This window comes from Leptodactylus fuscus, unplaced genomic scaffold (genome assembly GCF_031893055.1).
Source record: "Leptodactylus fuscus isolate aLepFus1 unplaced genomic scaffold, aLepFus1.hap2 HAP2_SCAFFOLD_175, whole genome shotgun sequence".
Classification (NCBI taxonomy): domain Eukaryota; kingdom Metazoa; phylum Chordata; class Amphibia; order Anura; family Leptodactylidae; genus Leptodactylus; species Leptodactylus fuscus.
The window spans coordinates 120,501-145,006 of NW_027440197.1; the positions used below are offsets into that span (position 1 = coordinate 120,501).

A 24,506-nucleotide genomic window follows, 5' to 3' on the forward strand; every position below is an offset into this window, starting at 1 on the left:
AATCAACAGGGACGCAAGAGGTCGGGAGACATCAGTAATTTATTGTAATCCACAAAGTTAGTAGCCGGCGGCGGTCACATCAACCGTAATAACAATAAGTCCACAGAAGTCACAATCCAATGATAGCTTTGGCTCCTTGGTCCTGTAACTAAATCCTGGCTCTCTGCAGAGCTGTGCACAGGCCGGCTAACACATACTAACTGCTAGCTATATACTATATACTAAGACTGTTACACCTATATCTGTGGGGGGAAGGGCTGAGTCACAGATCCTTCCCCCCTCACCTATACCAAGGAGAGCAGACTCCCTGTCTACTATGGACAATGCACCATCCAACATCTTCTTGGAGACACTGATCAGATTATCTCCACCCATTGTCCTCACTGGTCCTCACTAGTTAGAGGTATTTGCATACAATGTGCTAACACACTAGACCCGAATCAGCCAACTACACATTGATGTATACAACAGGTTAGAGAATACATTCCACATGAAATATATATTACACATGGCCTATAGTATAGACTCTAACCATCCCGTGACAATCCTATATATAACTGGTGGATGTGGCCAGCACTATCTGTACTCTGATACTACACTGTATATGTCACTCTATATATCTCCACATGAGTATACACACATTATATATCTCACTTTCACTTACTCGGTGTCGGCCAGTGTCGCTCTTTCTTGCGCCCAAATAGTAACAAATATAGCAGGAACACCTGGAGATAAGAGGCAAATATGTGACACATCACCGGATGTCAATACATATAACGGTGGGATTACAGGTAATATCCTGCACTATAAAATAATCCCCGTGCTATAAAATAATCCCTCTACTCTAATATAATCCCTGTGCTGTATTACTGCAGTAGTATAGAGGGATGTAGTTGGAGACTGTCATGTGAATGTAGGGTCCAAACCCGCAACAAATTATAAGAAGTCGCCGTCACACTTGAGTTGTGCTGTGAAGGTTTCTTCGTTTATTCGTATATACAAGCAAAGTAAAACGATTTTCAGTATTAAAATACCGTCATCAGACTCTACATTGATGGTGTCACGTTCACTCCTTACAATAATACCGCAGGGAGAGAAGAGAAAATCTATCGCTATAAGGGCTTGTTCACACAGAGTAAACGCGACCGCAAACATGCACCGTCAAAATCGCGGCACATTGCATGCTGCGTTTACACCGTGTGAACAATCCCTAAGTCTGCAGGTGTCTGACTGTACAACCCCCTATAATGGCTTCTAATCTAGTACTAAAGTCTGTCTAAGGGAGCATTCACACGGTGTTACGTGCCGCGAGATTTGGCACGTAGATGCCGCGTGACCCTTTACGTGCCATTCATTTCAATGGGAGCGGGGAGCGTATGCGCCGCGCTAGTTTGCGGCCGTGCATTTATTCACGGCCGCAAACTAGCGCGGCGCATACGCTCCCCGCTCCCATTGAACTCAATGGGAGCGTGTACGGCACGCAAAGGGTCACGTGGCGTCTACGTGCCAAATCTCGCGACACGTAACACCGTGTGAATGCTCGCTAAGGAAACCAAGATGGACTGAGCAGAGAATTCATACTGAACGGGATGTAAGAGCCAGAAAGGAGGAGGAGAAAGTCTTATGGATTCTACCGTAACTACTGTCACATCTAGAGTAAAAACTGCAGAAAATAATCCACTAAACACACACAAAGAATCCAGGAAAAATACCGCCAGACGTAAGAACTGCTGAGAATGGCTCATATAACATCCACATTGTATGCGCTGTGCAAGCTGAAGACCGACACACAGTGTGTACAATGCAGGCGCTAAGGAGCCCGGGACAGCCTGGAGGACAAAGAGACCGAGCAACATAATATTATCTATAGGGGCGGTATTATAGTACTTATATTCTTGTACATAGGAGTAGTATTATAGTAGTTATATTCTTGTATATAGGAGTAGTATTATAGTACTTATATTCTTGTACATAGGAGTAGTATTATAGTAGTTATATTCTTGTACATAGGAGTAGTATTATAGTAGTTATATTCTTGTACATAGGAGTAGTATTATAGTAGCTATATTCTTGTATATAGGAGGTAGTATTATAGTAGTTATATTCTTGTACATAGGAGGTAGTATTATAGTAGTTATATTCTTGTACATAGGAGTAGTATTATAGTAGTTATATTCTTGTACATAGGAGTAGTATTATAGTAGTTATATTCTTGTACATAGGAGTAGTATTATAGTAGTTATATTCTTGTATATAGGAGTAGTATTATAGTAGTTATATTCTTGTATATAGGAGTAGTATTATAGTAGTTATATTCTTGTATATAGGAGGTAGTATTATAGTAGTTATATTCTTGTATATAGGAGCAGTATTATAGTAGTTATATTCTTGTACATAGGGGTAGTATTATAGTAGTTATATTCTTGTACATAGGAGCAGTATTATAGTAGTTATATTCTTGTACATAGGAGCAGTATTATAGTAGTTATATTCTTGTACATAGGAGTAGTATTATAGTAGTTATATTCTTGTATATAGGAGGTAGTATTATAGTAGTTATATTCTTGTATATAGGAGCAGTATTATAGTAGTTATATTCTTGTACATAGGAGTAGTATTATAGTAGTTATATTCTTGTACATAGGAGTATTATAGTAGTTATATTCTTGTACATAGGAGTAGTATTATAGTAGTTATATTCTTGTACATAGGAGTAGTATTATAGTAGCTATATTCTTGTATATAGGAGTAGTATTATAGTACTTATATTCTTGTACATAGGAGTAGTATTATAGTAGTTATATTCTTGTACATAGGAGTAGTATTATAGTAGTTATATTCTTGTACATAGGAGTAGTATTATAGTAGCTATATTCTTGTATATAGGAGGTAGTATTATAGTAGTTATATTCTTGTACATAGGAGGTAGTATTATAGTAGTTATATTCTTGTACATAGGAGTAGTATTATAGTAGTTATATTCTTGTACATAGGAGTAGTATTATAGTAGTTATATTCTTGTACATAGGAGTAGTATTATAGTAGTTATATTCTTGTACATAGGAGTAGTATTATAGTAGTTATATTCTTGTATATAGGAGTAGTATTATAGTAGTTATATTCTTGTATATAGGAGTAGTATTATAGTAGTTATATTCTTGCACATAGGAGTAGTATTATAGTAGTTATATTCTTGTACATAGGAGCAGTATTATAGTAGTTATATTCTTGTACATAGGAGCAGTATTATAGTAGTTATATTCTTGTACATAGGAGTAGTATTATAGTAGTTATATTCTTGTATATAGGAGGTAGTATTATAGTAGTTATATTCTTGTATATAGGAGCAGTATTATAGTAGTTATATTCTTGTACATAGGAGTAGTATTATAGTAGTTATATTCTTGTACATAGGAGTATTATAGTAGTTATATTCTTATACATAGGAGCAGTATTATAGTAGTTATATTCTTGTATATAGGAGGTAGTATTATAGTAGTTATATTCTTGTACATAGGAGTAGTATTATAGTAGTTATATTCTTGTATATAGGAGGTAGTATTATAATAGTTATATTCTTGTATATAGGAGGTAGTATTATAGTAGTTATATTCTTGTATATAGGAGCAGTATTATAGTAGTTATATTCTTGTACATAGGAGTAGTATTATAGTAGTTATATTCTTGTACATAGGAGTATTATAGTATTTATATTCTTGTATATAGGAGCAGTATTATAGTAGTTATATTCTTGTATATAGGAGGTAGTATTATAGTAGTTATATTCTTGTATATAGGAGTAGTATTATAGTAGTTATATTCTTGTACATAGGAGTAGTATTATAGTAGTTATATTCTTGTACATAGGAGTAGTATTATAGTAGTTATATTCTTGTACATAGGAGTAGTATTATAGTAGTTATATTCTTGTATATAGGAGTATTATTATAGTAGTTATATTCTTGTACATAGGAGGTAGTATTATAGTAGTTATATTCTTGTACATAGGAGTAGTATTATAGTAGTTATATTCTTGTACATAGGAGTAGTATTATAGTAGTTATATTCTTGTACATAGGAGTAGTATTATAGTAGTTATATTCTTGTACATAGGAGGTAGTATTATAGTAGTTATATTCTTGTACATAGAAGTAGTATTATAGTAGTTATATTCTTGTATATAGGAGGTAGTATTATAGTAGTTATATTCTTGTACATAGGAGTAGTATTATAGTAGTTATATTCTTGTACATAGGAGTAGTATTATAGTAGTTATATTCTTGTACATAGGAGCAGTATTATAGTAGTTATATTCTTGTACATAGCAGGTAGTATTATAGTAGTTATATTCTTGTACATAGGAGCAGTATTATAGTAGTTATATTCTTGTATATAGGAGGTAGTATTATAGTAGTTATATTCTTGTACATAGGAGGAGTATTATAGTAGTTATATTCTTGTACATAGGAGCAGTATTATAGTAGTTATATTCTTGTACATAGGAGCAGTATTATAGTAGTTATATTCTTGTACATAGGAGCAGTATTATAGTAGTTATATTCTTGTACATAGGAGTAGTATTGTAGTTATATTCTTGTACATAGGAGTAGTATTATAGTAGTTATGTTCTTGTACATAGGAGTAGTATTATAGTAGTTATATTCTTGTATATAGGAGTATTATTATAGTAGTTATATTCTTGTACATAGAGGAGGTAGTATTATAGTAGTTATATTCTTGTATATAGGAGGCAGTATTATAGTAGTTATATTCTTGTACATAGGAGTAGTATTATAGTAGTTATATTCTTGTACATAGGAGTAGTATTATAGTAGTTATATTCTTGTACATAGTATTATAGTAGTTATATTCTTGTACATAGGAGTAGTATTATAGTAGTTATATTCTTGTACATAGGAGTAGTATTATAGTAGTTATATTCTTGTACATAGGAGTAGTATTATAGTAGTTATATTCTTGTACATAGGAGTAGTATTATAGTAGTTATATTCTTGTACATAGGAGCAGTATTATAGTAGTTATATTCTTGTACATAGGAGGTAGTATTATAGTAGTTATATTCTTGTACATAGGAGGTAGCATTATAGTAGATATATTCTTGTACATAGGAGGTAGTATTATAGTAGTTATATTCTTGTACATAGGAGCAGTATTATAGTAGTTATATTCTTGTACATAGGAGGTAGTATTATAGTAGTTATATTCTTGTACATAGGAGTAGTATTATAGTAGTTATATTCTTGTACATAGGAGCAGTATTATAGTAGTTATATTCTTGTACATAGGAGGTAGTATTATAGTAGTTATATTCTTGTACATAGGAGCAGTATTATAGTAGTTATATTCTTGCACATAGGAGGTAGTATTATAGTAGTTATATTCTTGTACATAGGAGGTAGTATTATAGTAGTTATATTCTTGTACATAGGAGGTAGTATTATAGTAGTTATATTCTTGTACATAGGAGCAGTATTATAGTAGTTATATTCTTGTACATAGGAGGTAGTATTATAGTAGTTATATTCTTGTACATAGGAGCACTATTATAGTAGTTATATTCTTGTACATAGGAACAGTATTATAGTAGTTATATTCTTGTACATATGAGCAGTATTATAGTAGTTATATTCTTATACATAGGAGCAGTATTATAGTAGTTATATTCTTGTATATAGGAGTAGTATTATAGTAGTTATATTCTTGTACATAGGAGGTAGTATTATAGTAGTTATATTCTTATACATAGGAGCAGTATTATAGTAGTTATATTCTTGTATATAGGAGTAGTATTATAGTAGTTATATTCTTGTAAATAGGAGGTAGTATTATAGTAGTTATATTCTTGTACATAGGAGGTAGTATTATAGTAGTTATATTCTTGTACATAGGAGTAGTATTATAGTAGTTATATTCTTGTACATAGGAATAGTATTATAGTAGTTATATTCTTGTACATATGAGCAGTATTATAGAAGTTATATTCTTATACATAGGAGCAGTATTATAGTAGTTATATTCTTATACATAGGAGCAGTATTATAGTAGTTATATTCTTGTACATAGGAGCAGTATTATAGTAGTTATATTCTTGTACATAGGAGCGGTATTATAGTAGTTATATTCTTGTACATAGGAGCGGTATTATAGTAGTTATATTCTTGTACATAGGTGCGGTATTATAGTAGTTATATTCTTGTACATAGGAATAGTATTATAGTAGTTATATTCTTGTACATAGGAGTAGTATTATAGTAGTTATATTCTTGTACATAGGAGGTAGTATTATAGTAGTTATATTCTTGTACATAGGAGCAGTATTATAGTAGTTATATTCTTGTACATAGGAGGTAGTATTATAGTAGTTATATTCTTGTACATAGGAGCAGTATTATAGTAGTTATATTCTTGTACATAGGAGGCAGTATTATAGTAGTTATATTCTTGTACATAGGAGTAGTATTATAGTAGTTATATTCTTGTACATAGGAGCAGTATTATAGTAGTTATATTCTTGTATATAGGAGTAGTATTATAGTAGTTATATTCTTGTACATAGGAGGTAGTATTATAGTAGTTATATTCTTGTACATAGGAGCTAGTATTATAGTAGTTATATTCTTGTACATAGGAGTAGTATTATAGTAGTTATATTCTTGTACATAGGAGCAGTATTATAGTAGTTATATTCTTGTACATAGGAGGCAGTATTATAGTAGTTATATTCTTGTATATAGGAGTAGTATTATTGTAGTTACATTCTTGTACATAGGAGTAGTATTATAGTAGTTATATTCTTGTATATAGTAGTATTGTAGTAGTTATATTCTTGTACATAGGAGGCAGTATTATAGTAGTTATATTCTTGTATATAGGAGTAGTATTATTGTAGTTATATTCTTGTACATAGGAGCAGTATTATAGTAGTTATATTCTTGTACATAGGAGGCAGTATTATAGTAGTTATATTCTTGTATATAGGAGTAGTATTATAGTAGTTATATTCTTGTACATAGGAGTAGTATTATAGTAGTTATATTCTTGTACATAGGAGCGGTATTATAGTAGTTATATTCTTGCACATAGGTGCGGTATTATAGTAGTTATATTCTTGTACATAGGAGGTAGTATTATAGTAGTTATATTCTTGTACATAGCAGTAGTATTATAGTAGTTATATTTTTGTATATAGTAGTATTATAGTAGTTATATTCTTGTACATAGGAGCAGTATTATAGTAGTTATATTCTTGTACATAGGAGGTAGTATTATAGTAGTTATATTCTTGTACATAGGAGCAGTATTATAGTAGTTATATTCTTGTACATAGGAGCAGTATTATAGTAGTTATATTCTTGTACATAGGAGGTAGTATTATAGTAGTTATATTCTTGTACATAGGAGTAGTATTATAGTAGTTATATTCTTGTACATAGGGGTAGTATTATAGTAGTTATATTCTTGTACATAGGCGCAGTATTATAGTAGTTATATTCTTGTACATAGGAGTAGTATTATAGTAGTTATATTCTTGTATATAGTAGTATTATAGTAGTTATATTCTTGTACATAGGAGTAGTATTATAGTAGTTATATTCTTGTACATAGGAGCAGTATTATAGTAGTTATATTCTTGTACATAGCAGGTAGTATTATAGTAGTTATATTCTTGTACATAGGAGCAGTATTATAGTAGTTATATTCTTGTACATAGGAGTAGTATTATAGTAGATATATTCTTGTACATAGGAGCAGTATTATAGTAGTTATATTCTTGTACATAGGAGTAGTATTATAGTAGATATATTCTTGTACATAGGAGCAGTATTATAGTAGTTATATTCTTGTACATAGGAGTAGTATTATAGTAGTTATATTCTTGTACATAGCAGTAGTATTACACTAGTTATATTCTTGTATATAGTAGTATTATAGTAGTTATATTCTTGTACATAGGAGCAGTATTATAGTAGTTATATTCTTGTACATAGGAGCAGTATTACAGTAGTTATATTCTTGTACATAGGAGGTAGTATTATAGTAGTTATATTCTTGTACATAGGAGTAGTATTATAGTAGTTATATTCTTGTACATAGGGGTAGTATTATAGTAGTTATATTCTTGTACATAGGCGCAGTATTATAGTAGTTATATTCTTGTACATAGGAGTAGTATTATAGTAGATATATTCTTGTACATAGGAGGTAGTATTATAGTAGTTACATTATTGTACATAGGAGTAGTATTATAGTAGTTATATTCTTTCACATAGGAGTAGTATTATAGTAGTTATATACTTGTATATAGGAGCAGTATTATAGTAGTTATATTCTTGTACATAGGAGGTAGTATTATAGTAGTTATATTCTTGTACATAGGAGGTAGTATTATAGTAGATATATTCTTGTACATAGGAGGTAGTATTATAGTAGATATATTCTTGTACATAGGAGGTAGTATTATAGTAGTTATATTCTTGTACATAGGAGTAGTATTATAGTAGTTATATTCTTGCACATAGGAGTAGTATTATAGTAGTTATATTCTTGTATATAGGAGCAGTATTATAGTAGTTATATTCTTGTACATAGGAGGTAGTATTATAGTAGATATATTCTTGTACATAGGAGGTAGTATTATAGTAGTTATATTCTTGTACATAGGAGGTAGTATTATAGTAGTTGTATTCTTGTACATAGGAGGTAGTATTATAGTAGTTGTATTCTTGTACATAGGAGGTAGTATTATAGTAGTTATATTCTTGTACATAGGAGCAATATTATAGTAGTTATATTCTTGTACATAGGAGCTAGTATTGTAGTTATATTCTTGTACATAGGAGGAAGTATTATAGTAGTTATATTCTTGTACATAGGAGTAGTATTATAGTAGTTATATTCTTGTACATAGGAGCGGTATTATAGTAGTTATATTCTTGTACATAGGTGCGGTATTATAGTAGTTATATTCTTGTACATAGCAGTAGTATTATAGTAGTTATATTCTTGTACATAGCAGTAGTATTATAGTAGTTATATTCTTGTACAAAGGCGCAGTATTATAGTAGTTATATTCTTGTACATAGGAGTAGTATTATAGTAGTTATATTCTTGTACATAGCAGTAGTATTATACTAGTTATATTCTTGTATATAGTAGTATTATAGTAGTTATATTCTTGTACATAGGAGTAGTATTATAGTAGTTATATTCTTGTACATAGGAGCAGTATTATAGTAGTTATATTCTTGTACATAGGAGCAGTATTATAGTAGTTATATTCTTGTACATAGGAGGTAGTATTATAGTAGTTATATTCTTGTACATAGGCGCAGTATTATAGTAGTTATATTCTTGTACATAGGAGTAGTATTATAGTAGTTATATTCTTGTACATAGGAGGTAGTATTATAGTAGTTATATTCTTTTACATAGGAGGTAGTATTATAGTAGTTATATTCTTGTACATAGAAGTAGTATTATAGTAGTTATATTCTTGTACATAGGAGCAGTATTATAGTAGTTATATTCTTGTACATAGGAGTAGTATTATAGTAGTTATATTCTTGTACATAGGAGTAGTATTATACTAGTTATATTCTTGTACATAGGAGGTAGTATTATAGTAGTTATATTCTTGTACATAGAAGTAGTATTATAGTAGTTATATTCTTGTATATAGGAGGTAGTATTATAGTAGTTATATTCTTGTACATAGGAGCAGAATTATAGTAGTTATATTCCTGTCCATAGGAGTAGTATTATAGTAGTTATATTCTTGTACATAGGAGTAGTATTATAGTAGTTATATTCTTGTACATAGAAGCAGTATTATAGTAGTTATATTCTTGTACATAGGAGTAGTATTATAGTAGTTATATTCTTGTACATAGGAGTAGTATTATAGTAGTTATATTCTTGTACATAGGAGTAGTATTATAGTAGTTATATTCTTGTACATAGGAGTAGTATTATAGTAGTTATATTCTTGTACATAGAAGTAGTATTATAGTAGTTATATTCTTGTACATAGGAGGTAGTATTATAGTAGTTATATTCTTGTACATAAGAGGTAGTATTATAGTAGTTATATTCTTGTACATAGGAGCAGTATTATAGTAGTTATATTCTTGTACATAGGAGCAGTATTATAGTAGTTATATTCTTGTATATAGGAGTAGTATTATAGTAGTTATATTCTTGTACATAAGAGGTAGTATTATAGTAGTTATATTCTTGTACATAAGAGGTAGTATTATAGTAGTTATATTCTTGTACATAGGAGTAGTATTATAGTAGTTATATTCTTGTACATAGGAGGTAGTATTATAGTAGTTATATTCTTGTACATAAGAGGTAGTATTATAGTAGTTATATTCTTGTACATAGGAGCAGTATTATAGTAGTTATATTCTTGTACATAGGAGCAGTATTATAGTAGTTATATTCTTGTACATAGGAGCAGTATTATAGTAGTTATATTCTTGTACATAGGAGCAGTATTATAGTAGTTATATTCTTGTATATAGGAGTAGTATTATAGTAGTTATATTCTTGTACATAGGGAGTAGTATTATAGTAGTTATATTCTTGTACATAGGAGTAGTATTATAGTAGTTATATTCTTGTATATAGGAGTAGTATTATAGTAGTTATATTCTTGTACATAGGAGCAGTATTATAGTAGTTATATTCTTGTATATAGGAGTAGTATTATAGTAGTTATATTCTTGTACATAGGAGGTAGTATTATAGTAGTTATATTCTTGTACATAGGAGGTAGTATTATAGTAGTTATATTCTTGTACATAGGAGCAGTATTATAGTAGTTATATTCTTGTATATAGGAGTAGTATTATAGTAGTTATATTCTTGTACATAGGAGCAGTATTATAGTAGTTATATTCTTGTATATAGGAGTAGTATTATAGTAGTTATATTCTTGTACATAGGGAGTAGTATTATAGTAGTTATATTCTTGTACATAGGAGTAGTATTATAGTAGTTATATTCTTGTATATAGGAGTAGTATTATAGTAGTTATATTCTTGTACATAGGAGCAGTATTATAGTAGTTATATTCTTGTACATAGGAGCAGTATTATAGTAGTTATATTCTTGTATATAGGAGTAGTATTATAGTAGTTATATTCTTGTACATAGGAGTAGTATTATAGTTGTTATATTCTTGTACATAGGAGGTAGTATTATAGTAGTTATATTCTTGTACATAGGAGTAGTATTATAGTAGTTATATTCTTGTACATAGGAGTAGTATTATAGTAGTTATATTCTTGTATATAGGAGGTAGTATTATAGTAGTTATATTCTTGTACATAGCAGGTAGTATTATAGTAGTTATATTCTTGTACATAGGAGCAGTATTATAGTAGTTATATTCTTGTACATAGGAGCAGTATTATAGTAGTTATATTCTTGTACATAGGAGCAGTATTATAGTAGTTATTTTCTTGTACATAGGAGCAGTATTATAGTAGTTATATTCTTGTACATAGGAGTAGTATTAGAGTAGTTATATTCTTGTACATAGGAGCAGTATTATAGTAGTTATATTCTTGTACATAGGAGCAGTATTATAGTAGTTATATTCTTGTACATAGGAGGTAGTATTATAGTAGTTATATTCTTGTACATAGGAGCAGTATTATAGTAGTTATATTCTTGTACATAGGAGCAGTATTATAGTAGTTATATTCTTGTACATAGGAGCAGTATTATAGTAGTTATATTCTTGTACATAGGAGCAGTATTATAGTAGTTATATTCTTGTACATAGGAGGTCGTATTATAGTAGTTATATTCTTGTACATAGGAGCAGTATTATAGTAGTTATATTCTTGTACATAGGAGCAGTATTATAGTAGTTATATTCTTGTACATAGGAGCAGTATTATAGTAGTTATATTCTTGTACATAGGAGCAGTATTATAGTAGTTATATTCTTGTACATAGGAGGTAGTATTATAGTAGTTATATTCTTGTACAGAGGAGGTAGTATTATAGTAGTTATATTCTTGTACATAGGAGCAGTATTATAGTAGTTATATTCTTGTACATAAGAGGTAGTATTATAGTAGTTATATTCTTGTACATAGGAGTAGTATTATAGTAGTTATATTCTTGTACATAGGAGGTAGTATTATAGTTGTTATATTCTTGTACATAGGAGGTAGTATTATAGTAGTTATATTCTTGTATATAGGAGTAGTATTATAGTAGTTATATTCTTGTACATAGAAGTAGTATTATAGTAGTTATATTCTTGTACATAGGAGGTAGTATTATAGTAGTTATATTCTTGTACATAGGAGCAGTATTATAGTAGTTATATTCTTGTATATAGGAGTAGTATTATAGTAGTTATATTCTTGTACATAGGAGCAGTATTATAGTAGTTATATTCTTGTATATAGGAGTAGTATTATAGTAGTTATATTCTTGTACATAGGGAGTAGTATTATAGTAGTTATATTCATGTACATAGGAGTAGTATTATAGTAGTTATATTCTTGTATATAGGAGTAGTATTATAGTAGTTATATTCTTGTACATAGGAGCAGTATTATAGTAGTTATATTCTTGTACATTGGAGGTAGTATTATAGTAGTTATATTCTTGTACATAGGAGGTAGTATTATAGTAGTTATATTCTTGTACATAGGAGGTAGTATTATAGTAGTTATATTCCTGTACATAGAAGTAGTATTATAGTAGTTATATTCTTGTACATAGGAGCAGTATTATAGTAGTTATTTTCTTGTACATAGGAGCAGTATTATAGTAGTTATATTCTTGTATATAGGAGTAGTATTATAGTAGTTATATTCTTGTATATAGGAGTAGTATTATAGTAGTTATATTCTTGTACATAGGAGTAGTATTATAGTAGTTATATTCTTGTACATAGGAGGTAGTATTATAGTAGTTATATTCTTGTACATAGGAGTAGTATTATAGTAGTTATATTCTTGTACATAGGAGTAGTATTATAGTAGTTATATTCTTGTACATAGGAGCAGTATTATAGTAGTTATATTCTTGTATATAGGAGTAGTATTATAGTAGTTATATTCTTGTACATAGGAGTAGTATTATAGTAGTTATATTCTTGTACATAGGAGGTAGTATTATAGTAGTTATATTCTTGTACATAGGAGTAGTATTATAGTAGTTATATTCTTGTACATAGGAGTAGTATTATAGTAGTTATATTCTTGTACATAGGAGTAGTATTATAGTAGTTATATTCTTGTACATAGGAGTAGTATTATAGTAGTTATATTCTTGTACATAGGAGTAGTATTATAGTAGTTATATTCTTGTACATAGCAGGTAGTATTATAGTAGTTATATTCTTGTACATAGGAGCAGTATTATAGTAGTTATATTCTTGTACATAGGAGCAGTATTATAGTAGTTATATTCTTGTACATAGGAGCAGTATTATAGTAGTTATATTCTTGTACATAGGAGCAGTATTATAGTAGTTATATTCTTGTACATAGGAGTAGTATTAGAGTAGTTATATTCTTGTACATAGGAGCAGTATTATAGTTGTTATATTCTTGTACATAGGAGCAGTATTATAGTAGTTATATTCTTGTACATAGGAGGTAGTATTATAGTAGTTATATTCTTGTACATAGGAGGTAGTATTATAGTAGTTATATTCTTGTACATAGGAGCAGTATTATAGTAGTTATATTCTTGTACATAGGAGCAGTATTATAGTAGTTATATTCTTGTACATAGGAGCAGTATTATAGTAGTTATATTCTTGTACATAGGAGGTCGTATTATAGTAGTTATATTCTTGTACATAGGAGTAGTATTATAGTAGTTATATTCTTGTACATAGGAGCAGTATTATAGTAGTTATATTCTTGTACATAGGAGCAGTATTATAGTAGTTATATTCTTGTACATAGGAGCAGTATTATAGTAGTTATATTCTTGTACATAGGAGGTAGTATTATAGTAGTTATATTCTTGTACATAGGAGGTAGTATTATAGTAGTTATATTCTTGTACATAGGAGCAGTATTATAGTAGTTATATTCTTGTACATAAGAGGTAGTATTATAGTAGTTATATTCTTGTACATAGGAGTAGTATTATAGTAGTTATATTCTTGTACATAGGAGGTAGTATTATAGTAGTTATATTCTTGTACATAGGAGTAGTATTATAGTAGTTATATTCTTGTACATAGGAGTAGTATTATAGTAGTTATATTCTTGTACATAGAAGTAGTATTATAGTAGTTATATTCTTGTACATAGGAGGTAGTATTATAGTAGTTATATTCTTGTACATAGGAGCAGTATTATAGTAGTTATATTTTTGTACATAGGAGCAGTATTATAGTAGTTATATTCTTGTATATAGGAGTAGTATTATAGTAGTTATATTCTTGTACATAGGAGCAGTATTATAGTAGTTATATTCTTGTATATAGGAGTAGTATTATAGTAGTTATATTCTTGTACATAGGGAGTAGTATTATAGTAGTTATATTCATGTACATAGGAGTAGTATTATAGTAGTTATATTCTTGTATATAGGAGTAGTATTATAGTAGTTATATTCTTGTACATAGGAGCAGTATTATAGTAGTTATATTCTTGTACATTGGAGGTAGTATTATAGTAGTTATATTCTTGTACATAGGAGGTAGTATTATAGTAGTTATATTCTTGTACATAGGAGGTAGTATTATAGTAGTTATATTCCTGTACATAGAAGTAGTATTATAGTAGTTATATTCTTGTACATAGGAGGTAGTATTATAGTAGTTATATTCTTGTATATAGGAGCAGTATTATAGTAGTTATATTCTTGTATATAGGAGTAGTATTATAGTAGTTATATTCTTGTACATAGGAGTAGTAATTATAGTAGTTATATTCTTGTATATAGTAGTATTATAGTAGTTATATTCTTGTACATAGGAGCAGTATTATAGTAGTTATATTCTTGTACATAGGAGCAGTATTATAGTAGTTATATTTTTGTACATAGGAGGTAGTATTATAGTAGTTATATTCTTGTATATAGGAGCAGTATTATAGTAGTTATATTCTTGTATATAGGAGGTAGTATTATAGTAGTTATATTCTTGTATATAGGAGGTAGTATTATAGTAGTTATATTCTTGTACATAGGAGTAGTATTATAGTAGTTATATTCTTGTACATAGGAGTAGTATTATAGTAGTTATATTCTTGTACATAGGAGGTAGTATTATAGTAGTTATATTCTTGTATATAGGAGCAGTATTATAGTAGTTATATTCTTGTATATAGGAGTAGTATTATAGTAGTTATATTCTTGTACATAGGAGTAGTAATTATAGTAGTTATATTCTTGTATATAGTAGTATTATAGTAGTTATATTCTTGTACATAGGAGCAGTATTATAGTAGTTATATTCTTGTACATAGTAGTATTATAGTAGTTATATTCTTGTACATAGGAGCAGTATTATAGTAGTTATATTCTTGTACATAGGAGTAGTATTATAGTAGTTATATTCTTGTACATAGGAGCAGTATTATAGTAGTTATATTCTTGTACATAGGAGTAGTATTATAGTAGTTATATTCTTGTACATAGGAGTAGTATTATAGTAGTTATATTCTTGTATATAGGAGTAGTATTATAGTAGTTATATTCTTGTACATAGGAGTAGTATTATAGTAGTTATATTCTTGTACATAGGAGCAGTATTATAGTAGTTATATTCTTGTACATAGGAGTAGTATTATAGTAGTTATATTCTTGTACATAGGAGTAGTATTATAGTAGTTATATTCTTGTATATAGGAGGTAGTATTATAGTAGTTATATTCTTGTACATAGGAGTAGTATTATAGTAGTTATATTCTTGTATATAGGAGTAGTATTATAGTAGTTATATTCTTGTACATAGGAGCAGTATTATAGAAGTTATATTCCTGTCCATAGGAGTAGTATTATAGTAGTTATATTCCTGTACATAGGAGTAGTATTATAGTAGTTATATTCTTGTACATAGGAGTAGTATTATAGTAGTTATATTCTTGTATATAGGAGGTAGTATTATAGTAGTTATATTCTTGTACATAGGAGCAGTATTATAGTAGTTATATTCTTGTATATAGGAGTAGTATTATAGTAGTTATATTCTTGTATATAGTAGTATTATAGTAGTTATATTCTTGTATATAGTAGTATTATAGTAGTTATATTCTTGTATATAGGAGCAGTATTATAGTAGTTATATTCTTGTACATAGGAGCAGTATTATAGTAGTTATATTCTTGTACATAGGAGGTATTATTATAGTAGTTATATTCTTGTACATAGATGTAGTATTATAGTAGTTATATTCTTGTATATAGGAGGTAGTATTATAGTAGTTATATTCTTGCACATAGGAGTAGTATTATAGTAGTTATATTCCTGTCCATAGGAGTAGTATTATAGTAGTTATATTCTTGTACATAGGAGCAGTATTATAGTAGTTATATTTTTGTACATAGGAGGTAGTATTATAGTAGTTATATTCTTGTATATAGGAGCAGTATTATAGTAGTTATATTCTTGTATATAGGAGGTAGTATTATAGTAGTTATATTCTTGTATATAGGAGGTAGTATTATAGTAGTTATATTCTTGTACATAGGAGTAGTATTATAGTAGTTATATTCTTGTACATAGGAGTAGTATTATAGTAGTTATATTCTTGTACATAGGAGGTAGTATTATAGTAGTTATATTCTTGTATATAGGAGCAGTATTATAGTAGTTATATTCTTGTATATAGGAGTAGTATTATAGTAGTTATATTCTTGTACATAGGAGTAGTATTATAGTAGTTATATTCTTGTACATAGGAGCAGTATTATAGTAGTTATATTCTTGTACATAGGAGCAGTATTATAGTAGTTATATTCTTGTACATAGGAGGTAGTATTATAGTAGTTATATTCTTGTATATAGGAGGTAGTATTATAGTAGTTATATTCTTGTGCATAGAGGTAGTATTATAGTAGTTATATTCTTGTACATAGGAGCAGTATTATAGTAGTTATATTCTTGTACATAGGAGCAGTATTATAGTAGTTATATTCTTGTATATAGGAGTAGTATTATAGTAGTTATATTCTTGTATATAGGAGTAGTATTATAGTAGTTATATTCTTGTACATAGAAGTAGTATTATAGTAGTTATATTCTTGTACATAGGAGTAGTATTATAGTAGTTATATTCTTGTACATAGGAGTAGTATTATAGTAGTTATATTCTTGTACATAGGAGTAGTATTATAGTAGTTATATTCTTGTACATAGGAGTAGTATTATAGTAGTTATAGTCTTGTACATAGGAGTAGTATTATAGTAGTTATATTCTTGTACATAGGAGCAGTATTATAGTAGTTATATTCTTGTACATAGGGGCAGTATTATAGTAGTTATTTTCTTGTATATAGGAGTAGTATTATAGTAGTTATATTCTTGTACATAGGAGTAGTATTATAGTAGTTATATTCTTGTATATAGGAGGTAGTATTATAGTAGTTATATTCTTGTACATAGGAGTAGTATTATAGTAGTTATATTCTTGTACATAGGAGTAGTATTATAGTAGTTATATTCTTGTACATAGGAGTAGTATTATAGTAGATATATTCTTGTACATAGCAGCAGTATTATAGTAGTTATATTCTTGTACATAGGAGTAGTATTATAGTAGTTATATTCTTGTACATAGGAGCAGTATTATAGTAGTTATATTCTTGTACATAGGAGTAGTATTATAGTAGTTATATTCTTGTACATAGGAGCAGTATTATAGTAGTTATATTCTTGTACATAGGAGTAGTATTATATTAGTTATATTCTTGTACATAGGAGTAGTATTATAGTAGTTATATTCTTGTATATAGGAGTAGTATTATAGTAGTTATATTCTTGTACATAGGAGTAGTATTATAGTAGTTATATTCTTGTACATAGGAGCAGTATTATAGTAGTTATATTCTTGTACATAGGAGTAGTATTATAGTAGTTATATTCTTGTATATAGGAGTAGTATTATAGTAGTTATATTCTTGTACATAGGAGCAGTATTATAGTAGTTATATTCTTGTACATAGGAGCAGTATTATAGTAGTTATATTCTTGTACATAGAAGCAGTATTATAGTAGTTATATTCTTGTATATAGTAGTATTATAGTAGTTATATTCTTGTACATAGGAGTAGTATTATAGTAGTTATATTCTTGTATATAGTAGTATTATAGTAGTTATATTCTTGTACATAGGAGTAGTATTATAGTAGTTATATTCTTGTACATAGTAGTAGTATTATAGTAGTTATATTCTTGTACATAGGAGTAGTATTATAGTAGTTATATTCTTGTACATAGGAATAGTATTATAGTAGTTATATTCTTGTACATAGGAGGCAGTATTATAGTAGTTATATTCTTGTATATAGGAGTAGTATTATAGTAGTTATATTCTTGTACATAGGAGTAATATTATATTAGTTATATTCTTGAACATAGGAGTAATATTATAATAGTTATATTCTTGTACATAGGAGGTAGCATTATAGTAGTTATATTCTTGTACATAGGAGTAGTATTATAGTAGTTATATTCTTGTACATAGGAGCAGTATTATAGTAGTTATATTCTTGTACATAGGAGTAGTATTATAGTAGTTATATTCTTGTACATAGGAGCAGTATTATAGTAGTTATATTCTTGTACATAGGAGTAGTATTATATTAGTTATATTCTTGTACATAGGAGTAGTATTATAGTAGTTATATTCTTGTATATAGGAGTAGTATTATAGTAGTTATATTCTTGTACATAGGAGTAGTATTATAGTAGTTATATTCTTGTACATAGGAGCAGTATTATAGTAGTTATATTCTTGTACATAGGAGTAGTATTATAGTAGTTATATTCTTGTATATAGGAGTAGTATTATAGTAGTTATATTCTTGTACATAGGAGCAGTATTATAGTAGTTATATTCTTGTACATAGGAGCAGTATTATAGTAGTTATATTCTTGTACATAGAAGCAGTATTATAGTAGTTATATTCTTGTATATAGTAGTATTATAGTAGTTATATTCTTGTACATAGGAGTAGTATTATAGTAGTTATATTCTTGTACATAGGAGCAGTATTATAGTAGTTATATTCTTGTACATAGGAGCAGTATTACAGTAGTTATATTCTTGTACATAGGAGCAGTATTATAGTAGTTATATTCTTGTACATAGGAGGTAGTATTATAGTAGTTATATTCTTGTACATAGGAGTAGTATTATAGTAGTTATATTCTTGTACATAGGAGGTAGTATTATAGTAGTTATATTCTTGTACATAGGAGGTATTATTATAGTAGTTATATTCTTGTACATAGGAGGTAGTATTATAGTAGTTATATTCTTGTACATAGGAGGTAGTATTATAGTAGTTATATTCTTGTACATAGGAGTAGTATTATAGTAGTTATATTCTTGTACATAGGAGCAGTATTATAGTAGTTATATTCTTGTACATAGGAGCAGTATTATAGTAGTTATATTCTTGTACATAGGAGTAGTATTATAGTAGTTATATTCTTGTACATAGGAGTAGTATTATAGTAGTTATATTCTTGTACATAGGAGCAGTATTATAGTAGTTATATTCTTGTACATAGGAGTAGTATTATAGTAGTTATATTCTTGTATATAGGAGTAGTATTATAGTAGTTATATTCTTGTACATAGGAGCAGTATTATAGTAGTTATATTCTTGTATATAGTAGTATTATAGTAGTTATATTCTTGTACATAGGAGTAGTATTATAGTAGTTATATTCTTGTACATAGTAGTAGTAGTATTATAGTAGTTATATTCTTGTACATAGGAGTAGTATTATAGTAGTTATATTCTTGTACATAGGAATACTATTATAGTAGTTATATTCTTGTACATAGGAGGCAGTATTATAGTAGTTTTATTCTTGTACATAGGAGGTAGTATTATAGTAGTTATATTCTTGTACATAGGAGGTAGTATTATAGTAGTTATATTCTTGTACATAGGAGGTAGTATTATAGTAGTTATATTCTTGTACATAGGAGTAATATTATATTAGTTATATTCTTGAACATTGGAGTAATATTATAATAGTTATATTCTTGTACATAGGAGGTAGCATTATAGTAGTTATATTCTTGTACATAGGAGCAGTATTATAGTAGTTATATTCTTGTACATAGGAGCAGTATTATAGTAGTTATATTCTTGTATATAGTAGTATTATAGTAGTTATATTCTTGTACATAGGAGTAGTATTATAGTAGTTATATTCTTGTACATAGGAGCAGTATTATAGTAGTTATATTCTTGTACATAGGAGGCAGTATTATAGTAGTTATATTCTTGTATATAGGAGTAGTATTATAGTAGTTATATTCTTGTACATAGGAGTAGTATTATAGTAGTTATATTCTTGTACATAGGAGCAGTATTATAGTAGTTATATTCTTGTACATAGTAGTATTATAGTAGTTATATTCTTGTACATAGGAGCAGTATTATAGTAGTTATATTCTTGTACATAGGAGCAGTATTATAGTAGTTATATTCTTGTACATAGGAATAGTATTATAGTAGTTATATTCTTGTACATAGGAGCAGTATTATAGTAGTTATATTCTTGTACATAGGAGTAGTATTATAGTAGTTATATTCTTGTACATAGGAGGTCGTATTATAGTAGTTATATTCTTGTACATAGGAGCAGTATTATAGTAGTTATATTCTTGTACATAGGAGTAGTATTATAGTAGTTATATTCTTGTACATAGGAGCAGTATTATAGTAGTTATATTCTAGTACATAGGAGCAGTATTATAGTAGTTATATTCTTGTACATAGGAGGTCGTATTATAGTAGTTATATTCTTGTACATAGGAGTAGTATTATAGTAGTTATATTCTTGTACATAGGAGCAGTATTATAGTAGTTATATTCTTGTACATAGGAGGTTGTATTATAGTAGTTATATTCTTGTACATAGGAGCAGTATTATAGTAGTTATATTCTTGTACATAGGAGGTCGTATTATAGTAGTTATATTCTTGTACATAGGAGTAGTATTATAGTAGTTATATTCTTGTATATAGGAGTAGTATTATAGTAGTTATATTCTTGTACATAGGAGGTAGTATTATAGTAGTTATATTCTTGTACATAGGAGGTAGTATTATAGTAGTTATATTCTTGTACATAGGAGTAGTATTATAGTAGTTATATTCTTGTACATAGGAGTAGTATTATAGTAGTTATATTCCTGTACATAGAAGTAGTATTATAGTAGTTATATTCTTGTACATAGGAGCAGTATTATAGAAGTTATATTCTTGTACATAGGAGGTAGTATTATAGTAGTTATATTCTTGTACATAGGAGTAGTATTATAGTAGTTATATTCTTGTACATAGGAGGTAGTATTATAGTAGTTATATTCTTGTACATAGGAGGTAGTATTATAGTAGTTATATTCTTGTACATAGGAGTAGTATTATAGTAGTTATATTCTTGTACATAGGAGTAGTATTATAGTAGTTATATTCTTGTACATAGGAGTAGTATTATAGTAGTTATATTCCTGTACATAGAAGTAGTATTATAGTAGTTATATTCTTGTATATAGGAGGTAGTATTATAGTAGTTATATTCTTGTACATAGGAGCAGTATTATAGTAGTTATATTCCTGTCCATAGGAGTAGTATTATAGTAGTTATATTCCTGTACATAGGAGTAGTATTATAGTAGTTATATTCTTGTACATAGGAGTATTATTATAGTAGTTATATTCTTGTACATAGGAGGCAGTATTATAGTAGTTATATTCTTGTACATAGGAGGCAGTATTATAGTAGTTATATTCTTGTATATAGGAGTAGTATTATAGTAGTTATATTCTTGTATATAGTAGTATTATAGTAGTTATATTCTTGTATATAGTAGTATTATAGTAGTTATATTCTTGTATATAGGAGCAGTATTATAGTAGTTATATTCTTGTACATAGGAGCAGTATTATAGTAGTTATATTCTTGTACATAGGAGGCAGTATTATAGTAGTTATATTCTTGTATATAAGTGGAGTATTATAGTAGTTATATTCTTGTACATAGGAGTAGTATTATAGTACTTATATTCTTGTACATAGGAGCGGTATTATAGTAGTTATATTCTTGTACATAGGTGCGGTATTATAGTAGTTATATTCTTGTACATAGCAGTAGTATTATAGTAGTTATATTCTTGTACATAGGAGTAGTATTATAGTAGTTATATTCTTGTACATAGGAGCAGTATTATAGTAGTTATATTCTTGTACATAGGAGCAGTATTATAGTAGTTATATTCTTGTACATAGGAGCAGTATTATAGTAGTTATATTCTTGTACATAGGAGCAGTATTATAGTTGTTATATTCTTGTACATAGGAGTAGTATTATAGTAGTTATATTCTTGTACATAGGAGCAGTATTATAGTAGTTATATTCTTGTACATAGGAGTAGTATTATAGTAGTTATATTCTTGTACATAGGAGTAGTATTATAGTAGTTATATAATTGTATATAGGAGTAGTATTATAGTAGTTATATTCTTGTACATAGGAGTAGTATTATAGTAGTTATATTCTTGTACATAGGAGCAGTATTATAGTAGTTATATTCTTGTACATAGGAGTAGTATTATAGTAGTTATATTCTTGTATATAGGAGTAGTATTATAGTAGTTATATTCTTGTACATAGGAGCAGTATTATAGTAGTTATATTCTTGTACATAGGAGCAGTATTATAGTAGTTATATTCTTGTACATAGAAGCAGTATTATAGTAGTTATATTCTTGTATATAGTAGTATTATAGTAGTTATATTCTTGTACATAGGAGTAGTATTATAGTAGTTATATTCTTGTATATAGTAGTATTATAGTAGTTATATTCTTGTACATAGGAGTAGTATTATAGTAGTTATATTCTTGTACATAGTAGTAGTATTATAGTAGTTATATTCTTGTACATAGGAGGCAGTATTATAGTAGTTATATTCTTGTACATAGGAGGCAGTATTATAGTAGTTATATTCTTGTATATAGGAGTAGTATTATAGTAGTTATATTCTTGTATATAGTAGTATTATAGTAGTTATATTCTTGTATATAGTAGTATTATAGTAGTTATATTCTTGTATATAGGAGCAGTATTATAGTAGTTATATTCTTGTATATAGTAGTATTATAGTAGTTATATTCTTGTACATAGGAGGTAGTATTATAGTAGTTATATTCCTGTACATAGAAGTAGTATTATAGTAGTTATATTCTTGTACATAGGAGCAGTATTATAGTAGTTATTTTCTTGTACATAGGAGCAGTATTATAGTAGTTATATTCTTGTATATAGGAGTAGTATTATAGTAGTTATATTCTTGTATATAGGAGTAGTATTATAGTAGTTATATTCTTGTACATAGGAGTAGTATTATAGTAGTTATATTCTTGTACATAGGAGGTAGTATTATAGTAGTTATATTCTTGTACATAGGAGTAGTATTATAGTAGTTATATTCTTGTACATAGGAGTAGTATTATAGTAGTTATATTCTTGTACATAGGAGCAGTATTATAGTAGTTATATTCTTGTATATAGGAGTAGTATTATAGTAGTTATATTCTTGTACATAGGAGTAGTATTATAGTAGTTATATTCTTGTACATAGGAGGTAGTATTATAGTAGTTATATTCTTGTACATAGGAGTAGTATTATAGTAGTTATATTCTTGTACATAGGAGTAGTATTATAGTAGTTATATTCTTGTATATAGGAGGTAGTATTATAGTAGTTATATTCTTGTACATAGCAGGTAGTATTATAGTAGTTATATTCTTGTACATAGGAGCATTATTATAGTAGTTATATTCTTGTACATAGGAGCAGTATTATAGTAGTTATATTCTTGTACATAGGAGCAGTATTATAGTAGTTATATTCTTGTACATAGGAGCAGTATTATAGTAGTTATATTCTTGTACATAGGAGTAGTATTAGAGTAGTTATATTCTTGTACATAGGAGCAGTATTATAGTTGTTATATTCTTGTACATAGGAGCAGTATTATAGTAGTTATATTCTTGTACATAGGAGGTAGTATTATAGTAGTTATATTCTTGTACATAGGAGGTAGTATTATAGTAGTTATATTCTTGTACATAGGAGCAGTATTATAGTAGTTATATTCTTGTACATAGGAGCAGTATTATAGTAGTTATATTCTTGTACATAGGAGCAGTATTATAGTAGTTATATTCTTGTACATAGGAGGTCGTATTATAGTAGTTATATTCTTGTACATAGGAGTAGTATTATAGTAGTTATATTCTT

At 27.9% G+C, this 24,506-nt stretch overlaps 1 protein-coding gene across 1 annotated transcript in view; it reads right to left on the reverse strand.

Moving 5' to 3' along the window:
- The window catches only part of LOC142187298 (parathyroid hormone/parathyroid hormone-related peptide receptor-like), a gene marked incomplete at its 5' end in the record, with an annotated part of 109,969 nt that overhangs the window by 32,371 nt on the left and 53,092 nt on the right, over positions 1–24,506 (reverse strand). Inside the window, one exon of the mRNA XM_075261522.1 lies at positions 665–725. Within this exon, the coding sequence (XP_075117623.1) occupies positions 665–725 (61 nt within the window). The remainder of the gene's footprint in view (positions 1–664; positions 726–24,506) is intronic.